Source organism: Olea europaea, chromosome 10 (genome assembly GCF_002742605.1).
Source record: "Olea europaea var. sylvestris chromosome 10, O_europaea_v1, whole genome shotgun sequence".
Taxonomy (NCBI): Eukaryota; Viridiplantae; Streptophyta; class Magnoliopsida; order Lamiales; family Oleaceae; genus Olea; species Olea europaea.
In genome coordinates this window covers 43089924-43099121 of record NC_036246.1, presented here as the reverse complement: position 1 = coordinate 43099121, position 9198 = coordinate 43089924, and the positions used below count along the sequence as shown (strand labels likewise).

At 38.1% G+C, this 9198-nt stretch overlaps 1 protein-coding gene across 1 annotated transcript; it reads right to left on the bottom strand.

Annotated features, from left to right (window-relative positions):
* Nucleotides 1-3940: 3940 nt before the first annotated feature.
* LOC111402372 (chloride channel protein CLC-f-like) lies at nt 3941-9198 on the bottom strand. The gene is made up of 8 exons (XM_023030613.1): nt 8725-9198; nt 7539-7941; nt 6769-6963; nt 6003-6457; nt 5783-5887; nt 4664-4900; nt 4351-4563; nt 3941-4217 (listed from the first exon to the last, which is right to left on the bottom strand). Exons 1-7 carry the CDS (start codon nt 9073-9075, stop codon nt 4420-4422), a joined length of 1890 nt encoding a protein of 629 aa, XP_022886381.1. The 5' UTR covers nt 9076-9198; the 3' UTR covers nt 3941-4217; nt 4351-4419.

Sequence of the window (9198 nt, the reverse complement as noted above, 5' to 3'; positions counted from 1 at the left end):
AGGTATACTAGTAATCCTAACAATGAACATTGGGATGCTCTTATTCGAGTCTTGAGGTATTTGAGATACACTCTAGACTGGGGAATACATTATACCAAATTCCCTGCTATACTTGAGGGATATTGTGATGCTAATTGGATTTCCGATACCAATGAAAGTAAATCTACAAGTGGATATGTATTTACATTAGCAGGCGGAGCTGTCTCCTGGAAATCCACTAAGCAAACCTGCATTGCTAGATCTACTATGGAATCTGAGTTCATAGCTTTAGATAAGGCAGGTGAGGAGGCTGAATGGTTAAGGAATTTTCTTATGGATGTTCCTTTGTGGTCTAAACCATTTCCAACTATTTCAATACATTGTGACAGTCAAGCAGCTATCTCAAGAGCTCAAAATTCATCCTACAATGGAAAGTCTAGACATATTCGTAGGAGGCACAATACTGTGCGTCAGCTGCTTAAGGATGGGATTATGGCTATTGACTATGTGAAGTCAAGTGATAACATTGCTGACCTATTAACCAAAGGATTGGCTAGAGAGCTAATTCAACAAACATCGAGGGGGATGGGGCTAAAGCCTATTATGTATTAGATCACCTATAATGGAAACCCAACCTTGCAATTGGAGATCCCATGGTCAAGGTTCAATGGGACAACAAAGTTATTGGAGTGGTCTGTGGGGGTACTACATTGGATTTATTCCAAACCCCTCCCTATGATGCGTAGTACCAACTGTATTGATTAGAGGATGAGCTAATGCTCTTAATGCTTACTATAGTTGATATTCAGTGGGGTGTTTAAATACAGTGCACCCTTGATAGTAGCACCTATTTGAGTGTGGAAGTGGGGCCGCTTCCTATGAGAATTGAGGCGAATTCTCTAGAGCACTCAAAGAAACTGGGAAAGTTCACGGCCGAAATGAACACAACCGCGAGAACTCAATGACTGTTCTAGAAATCATGTGTGTGTTCTATTGTCTCAGTTTGCAACTATAATTGTAGAGTTCAAGACATAGTTCACTCTACAGTTAGTAAGCTCGATAGAATATACAAAGTTAAGGTTCAAGTCGATAGACACCTAAGCCTGCATGATTTCTACCGTACTCCAGAGTAATATTTTCATTTATCTTATTTCTTTCATGTGGGGGATTATTATATATTTATGGTATAAATATAAAATGTGAAAGAAATAATCAAATTAGATAAAGTGCCAAAGTGGTGGGAAATGTGACATTTGTGTGGGACGTCAGGGGTTCGAATCACTCCCCACGCAAATATTAAAATGTCTTGATTTGGGCCTTGGGGCCTTGGGCTCTTGGGCTTCCTTGACTAAAATAAATATTTATTTTTTTTTGGTTATTTAATTGGTAAAACTAGCCAGTATTTTATGACTGTTGGTTTTGTAACAACCCACTAACTGCCATTAAAACACCCACTACTCAGTCATTAAAATTCTGCATTAACATGGTGAAGACTGTTACTACCATCTTGCCTATATAAACCCATGTCTTGCTTTGGGAAAAGACACACAAAAAGAAAATAGAATCAATCACTCTTTTCATATTGTGAACTTCTTATATTCGGGTTTTTATACCTATTCTGGAGTACAATTGAGAGTTCTAGAAAAACCATTCGTGATTGCTGCATAAGTGGTTTACGATCGTTGTATCCTGGGAGTGATTGTCCACGGAGGTCACAGCAATTATTGACGGGCAATTTCACTTTAGGACATCGTGCTGTCACGAGACTCGATCGATAAGTTTTATATTTCTGCATTATATTGTTCTGATCACTGCTGCAACTAATTATTTTTCCAACATATAGAACCAGAAATTACTTCCAGCTCATTCCAGAGACTTCAGCTTCCAACAGATCAGTTCAAATTTCAGATGTTATGTTTAGTAGTTAGTTTAATTAGTTAGTTAATTTGTTAGTTTGTTGATTAGTTAGATAGTTTGTTAATTGGTTAGTCATTTAGTCTATAAATAGAGCACTTTGTATACATTCTAATCCATTGGATATTTTCCAATATTCAATATGATTTCATATTGAATTTATCCTTTCTTCTTTTTACTGCTCTCTAGTTCTATGCTAGGGAAATGATTTCAATCTTTTCTTCTTTTTGCTGCTTTCTAAAAGGATTGGGCCGAATAGAAAGATTCTATTGCATGTATTTTGGCTAAATACATACACTCAAAGGGATAAAAGTTACTCTAGGGATAACAGACCGATCTTCCCCAAGAGCTCACTATTCAAGGATTCACAATCTTTTAGAAAACCCTCAGGCTGGAATCAAACAAGTATCAACAGAAATAGACATCCACGGGAATTAGCTTATCGACTCCCCGAACAATGCTATAAGAATTGGTACTGAACATCCCTTTTGTAATTGTACGTATTTGTGTAGTGTCGGGCCAGAGACTCTTCGGGGCGATTTATATTATTAATATAATAAATCATTCTCAACGCGTCCATAAGAAGTGATTCCATTTTTTTCATCGGGTCCGGGGAGAGACCAAAGATCTTGAGCGACCGATCCGGGGCCCGAGCCATTAGTGAGATACCACTCTGGAAGAACTAGAATTCTAACCTTGTGTCGAGTTCTATGCTAGGGAGAATTTAACATGGTATCAGAGCGTTTCTTCATTGCTTCTAGCTCGGCCTCTACTATTTATTATTCACTGTTCTAAGCATGGAATAGCATCTTCTGGATTCATGCCATTAACATCATTGGCTATCAATCTTGCAGTACAGCATTGAATGCAATTGGCAGAGAATTTCTCCAACAAATTATCGTCATTTTCTGGCGATTTCCACAGTTAATGTTGGACATATAAAGCCAGTATGGCGGATCCTGAATTGATTTCCCAGAGGAATCATCTGCAATTTTAGGCTTACCAAATTTTGCCTATCTTCATTCAAAGATAGAGATTTTGCCTCAAGCTGTGTAGATGAATCGGGTTTCTTATAGTTCTTGGAAAATGTAGATCAAAGTAGTCCACCCAATCGAACCTTTAGGAAGGTTCACAAGTCATGGTCCTTCAAACAGTCACTCGATATCTCCAAATTTAGCAACTATCAAGAGCTACGAAGAGAGCTTGATTAATAAAATGCTCTTCTTTCTTCTTCTCCAGTTTACATTCTCTTTTGTGGAATTCCAGCAATTATAATAGCAGATTTCAATATTGTTTGAGTTCTTCTTCATTAGTTCTTTTCTTCATTTCTTTGTTCTCAAGCTCCTGCACCTATAATGGCAGGAACCAATGAAGCTCGAGTTGACTGAGCGAATGATGTTCCCCTACTCGGGGATGACCCTTGGCAGATCTGGTTGCTTCGTTTTATCGATTTGACATGTTATGCTCACCACTTGCAAGTGTTATATTTGTGCTCATTTTTCAGAAAACTCCTGGAGGCAGCCCTATTCATGGATATTTGGCCGCTAGAATCTTAAATGAACCATATGATGTGTCTATCATCCATCATGTTTCATTCTAATATCTTCAAGATGGGCATTTGAATATCCATGCCCCTCTTGAGGGCGGCTCTTACAATATAGAACCAAAAATTACTTCCAGCTCATTCCAGAGGCTTCAGCTTCCAACAGATCAGTTCAAATTCCTGATGTTATGTAGTTAATAGTTAGTTAATTTGTTAGTGTGTTGATTAGTTAGATAGTTTGTTAATTGGTTAGTCATTTAGTCTATAAATAGAGCACTTTGTATACATTTTAATTCATTGGATATTTTCCAATCTTCAATATGATTTCGTATTGAATTTATCATTTCTTCTTTTTACTACTCTCTAGTTCTATCCAGGGAAATGATTTCAATCTTTTCTTCTTTTTACTGCTTTCTAGTTCTATACTAGGGAGAATTTAACAGTTTTCACTTCCCAGCTTATCACTGATGCACGAAGATATCATATAACCACAGCAGCAGTCAACATAAAAGTAAGTTCCTATAACCACAAACCAAAATGAGCAAAACCTGAGAGAATTCCAGATTGAATCGTAATACAGAATAGCAGCAACCCTTCTTTTTCTCCCACTTTGAGCATCTCCGCCACGTTTAACCACCGGCAATTGGTTGATCCCCTTAGCCTCCATTAGTTGCTTAGCAGTTACCAGATCGGTATCAGGATAACAAATCAAAAGCCCATGCTCTCGAGGGCGATGACTTACACTACGTGTGCATATAGAAGATACATGACATGTACTTGCCTGAAAAAGAATTCACAATCACTAAATAGGCACCACTAAAACTGGTTAGCAAACAAATTAGTTTATTTCTACACATCATACAACCAAACACATACACAAACACGAAAATGATAAAAACTTCGTTATCTCTTACATCTGGATTCGGTGTGTCACCGGTAGAAGAATAACCCATCTTCTTGTGTCGATACCGTCTGATATCACCTTAAGTTAAAATTCCTTCCAAATAATCTTCTCCATCAACAACTAGAACACAATTCCGTTGACCATCGTGCATGCACTTCAGAGCATCTTTTAGAGTTTGGGTCAGAGACACCTTCAAATAGTTGTTTGACATAGCCTGAGAAACCTGGTAATAGCAGGAAATACTATTTATAAATTTTGTCCCAGAAAATAGAACCACCAAATAATAAATAATCAGCTCTATACATGAAAGGTCAAAGCAAAACCTTTAGATCTTCCAGAACAATATCTACATCCTTTGGTTCGTAGTCGCTGGAATTTCCAAAAACCGAGAGTTCTAAGTCATTCCCTTCATCAGGCTTTCTCCATATATCATCTTCAATTTTGTTTCCAGTGGGCGAAAGAATGGAATAACCTCTTAACAAATCCCTTTCATCCGACACACCTGTTTCCTGAGCTTGAGTTGCCACAGAAGGCACCCATATAGCCAATCCAACAGCTCCCTGTTGCAAAAAGCATAAGAATCAAGCACTGACATCTTCCAAATACACATTTTAATAAAATCGTAAAATGTGTTAATAATCAACCATCAGGGGCCACCAGCCGGTGAAAACGTAAGTTATTCATTTGCTACAGATGATATTAGAAAAAAATTATAGATTTCTAAGATCTTCAGTTAATCAGTTTTGGATCGGGAAATTTAGCAAGGGTTTCAAGATACCAATATAGACACAACAGAAATTATGCAATACAACAGCACAAACTTCTACTTGACCCATTGGATCAATTGATTTGACACTTGACCTCATACCTAAGATTTCAGGAGTGTACTTTTCTTATCCTTTCTGAAGTAATCTGTGACATAGTATATTCAAGCAAATAGCTGATGACACAAATGAATGAAAAAAAAAAAAATGACCTTCCATGCATCTGTTAACACGACAAATCATCTAATTGGTGCATGCACCACCATAGAAAATTAGTAGTGAAACCAAAGTTAGAATCAACACTTAACTAGACAATTCTGCTAAAATGAGCATCAGCATTTTGGGGAAATTGGAAAGAAAAAATTGAGAAGAATTTAAAAATTGAAGAGGATAAGTGAAAATATCAGAATTGCATACTGCTACTTTGGAAATGACCGTTTACCGGGAAGAATTTTGCATAAATGACTAGTTTAATCTTTCAGAAATATTCTACAAACTACAAATGTTCACTGCGCATTCAATCAAAATAAGGTGCATGTCAATTTGATTTGATTGCGTTAGAATCGGGCATTCTATCAAAACTAAATGGAGTTGCATATCAATTTTTTTTGAATGCATTAGAATCAACCATTTTTTTGCACAAATAAATACAAAACTGAGTTCTGGGAACAAGTCTACCATGAGAGGAAGCAATATCCTGTAGTCTTTAGTTAGCTCAAAGAGGAGGAGAACTGATGTCAAAGGTACCGAACAAACAGAAGCTAATGTTGCAGCCATTCCAACCTGCAGTATGATTCAAAAGTTGCATAATGTTAATGCACACTCATAATGATGTGAGGTGACGGAAAGAAAAGGGCAGCTTTTAAAAGCTAAAGAGACTATAGTTGGAAGATATTACCAGTGCATAAGCCTGAGGCTGAGCAATAGAAGCATCTCCAGGAATGGCCGAATTGATCAGCTCTCCTGCACAACCCCCAAATACAGCACCAATAGCAGCACCAACCATCAAACTCGGAGCATAAAGGCCACCGACAAGTCCTGACCCCTTGCAAAGAGCAGTGGCCACAACTTTTGCAGAGGATAATTGAGCTAGAAGCCAGATTCCCGGAGCTGATGCAGTCTTTCCAGTATGTAGAATTTCGTTAACATTAGTGAAACCCCAATATAGTATTCCGGGATACTTGAGAGCTATTAGCCCGGCTCCTAAACCGCCCAAAGCAGGGCAAACAACATCTGGTAGCCCAAATTTTACTTTTATCAACTGAAATGCCTCAGTAAACCAATCTACCAAGCGAGTGAAAGCCACGCTTACCACTCCACATAACATTCCCAATATAAGGTATAAAGGTAGCTCTGTACAAAGTATGATTCAAAAATTTATTATTGAAGACAAATTTCTTTCCATAGATGTAGAAAAGGTGCAGGGTATAGCAATTAAACATGTTCTGCAGTGCATCTATTTTCTATCCAACAACAATAAATACAGAATGGCTTTATTTAACGTCAAGCTACGGACGGAAGAAAGAAGCACACGAGCGCGCAAAGCGGCAGCAATGGAAGAAAGCATAACAATACTAGTGTTTAGAAGTAAGAGAAACGGCCAGTCAAGCCATGCTGCAGATATGTTTCAATTCCATAAAACAAACAAGAATTGGATTAAATACCAGCAGCAGATTTCAAGTCATACGTGGGCACTGTGAAAGCCTGTTTCTCTCCAAGTATGGCATTCGATACAGTAGAAGAAATAACAGAAGCCAAAATTATCATTGCTGTTGTAAATGGAGGAGAGTTTTCAGCATGGAGAGGCCTCAGCACGGTTTCAATAGCAAAGAAACAACCAGCAACTGCTGCATTGAAACCTAGAAAAAAGATGACGAACAATTAAATAAGGCTCAAGTTAATATCTTCATCTACACATATATTTGAAGAATTCCTGTTGTAATATTTAATTACGAGCACAATACTGCCACCGTGCACGTAGGGGTGATAGAGAGATATGCTCAAAGAAATATAATATTTTTGGGAAGGAAAATTAATTAGCCTAGAAATTGTGTAGCGGGTTGCATTTCTAGTCGAAGTACACACATTAATTCACTGTATATTACTTGTCAAATAAGTGGACATTCCCACTTATGTAATCCAGAAACTGAATTTCAAAGAATCAATATTTATTTAACAGTATTTTGAGGGGAAAAAAAAATTCAAGAAGAGTAGAGAAAAAAAAAATCAAGAGCTCATGGAAATTCCATTACTTCCTCACCCCCGACCCCAAATAAATAAACTATAAAATAAAAGAATGAAAAATAGGTGGTGGTCCGCAAAACCTGCTGAGATGCCCCAAAAAGAAATTTTCTAAAGAAGTTAACATAAAAAAACCAAATATATAAATTGGACTCTATCTAATGGTGCAAATAAAGAAAAGTAACGGGGATACCTGCAGAAATTCCAGCAGCTGCACCAGCAGCAATAAGTTTAATCATCCTTTCTCTATTGTTCTCCATTATCACAGAGAATCCATGGGCACAAGATTTTCCAATATCTACGCTAGGGCCTTCAGGACCTAAAGAACAACCAGTACCCAATGTTACAGCAGCCTGAATAGCCTTTACCACTGGGAGGATTCCAGCAAGCACGTCGAAGCCTTGCCCTTGAGAAGAAGTGGACTGATTGATTTGATTCAATAATTCAAGTACGCCATGCAAAACTCCAACAACAACTCCACCTAATAATGGTATTAGAAGTATGCGATGCCATGTATCAGCTAGCCTCTGTAAACGAAGCCAAGCAGCACCTTCATTCGGGGTACCAGCCCATGCCCATTCATGTATTACATGTACCTATGAAACAACTTTGGCAGCATCAGGTGTTTCTTTTCAAATAAAGTAAAAGTTGAAAAGTCCACACTAATGCTTTAGGGCAATACAGTGGATTATGATAAGAGACACTATTAACTCTTCTTATAACTTCAAATAGCCATACCAGACACTTGTGACCAAGGTAACGACAGAGGACGGATTTGACACTTTGAGTCCACGTGCATGGGGATCATATCTTTGTATGTTCCTTCTTTGAGAAATTCTTAAGAGTGAGTTAAGTGCCCATGTTATACTCAAACTCCTCCCCGAAATCCAAACCAACAAAAGGTTGCAAAAATGCTTCTTTCCTGTAATTATTTAATCCAGCTGTTCCCACTCGAACAGCTCAAAATGCAATAGCTTTACAGATTTTGCCAAGTCCTAATTGCTATTGTGACACGGATCATTGGCCATTTATGCAAATTTTATATAACAGCAGCTCTCTGTTACCATACCGTCTCCCTTATTTAATGGACCCATATTTATGAGAACTATTAACATCCATTTTATGTGAACTTAAGAAGTTAACTTTTACATTTGTGGATGACATATCTCACCTTTTCTAAACTATAAAGGTTAACTTTTACATTTGTGGATGACATATCTCACCTTTTCTAAACTACAAAGGTTTGAACTGTATTCATATCTACAATGCAGATATTAGTAGTAAACACAGAATTTCTATTCGCAGAAATCACTAGTAAATGAATAACAATAGAGCCGATTTAATATTATTTATGGCAAGGTTTGAACAAATAAACTAACCCCGCGGTTAAAAGCAGCTACAAAAAGACCCGTAGCAACACCCAGTAGGCATCCGATGAGTAGCAACGCCCACTCCGGCGGTGCACTGTCTCCAAGAATATCATTTCCATCACCTCCGGCGCCGTCATTGCTGCTAAAACTGCGATCAGAAATCGGCGAAGGAGAAGAAGAGAGTCGGCGGCCGGCCCTGTCAGTCCGGAGTTTGACTTTTAGCCGGCGACTCGAACCTGACAAGCCTCGATCCAAACGCTTTAAAAGATCAGATGCAATGCTGTTTCTGGCCGGAGTTTGGGCGCCGCCGGATTCCAAATCTCCGGCGCCATGATCACGGTACTTGCCACCCGATGACATTTCACCACCGTCTTATGAATCCATTCCAAGATTCCCAATTGGAATCTACATGCAAATACATACTAGCATATTACACAGTCGTCATGTGGTTTCGATTTGAAAAGATTTTTCACGTCGCGGAAT

Coding starts and splice junctions, on each gene's coding strand:
- LOC111402372 (XM_023030613.1), bottom strand. CDS start 9,075: ATGTCATCGGGTGGCAAGTACCGTGATCATGGCGCCGGAGATTTGGAA. Junction 7,942..8,724: donor TAGCTGCTTTTAACCGCGGG/GTTAGTTTATTT, acceptor GTTGTTTCATAG/GTACATGTAATACATGAATG. Junction 6,964..7,538: donor AGCTGCTGGAATTTCTGCAG/GTATCCCCGTTA, acceptor TCTTTTTTCTAG/GTTTCAATGCAGCAGTTGCT.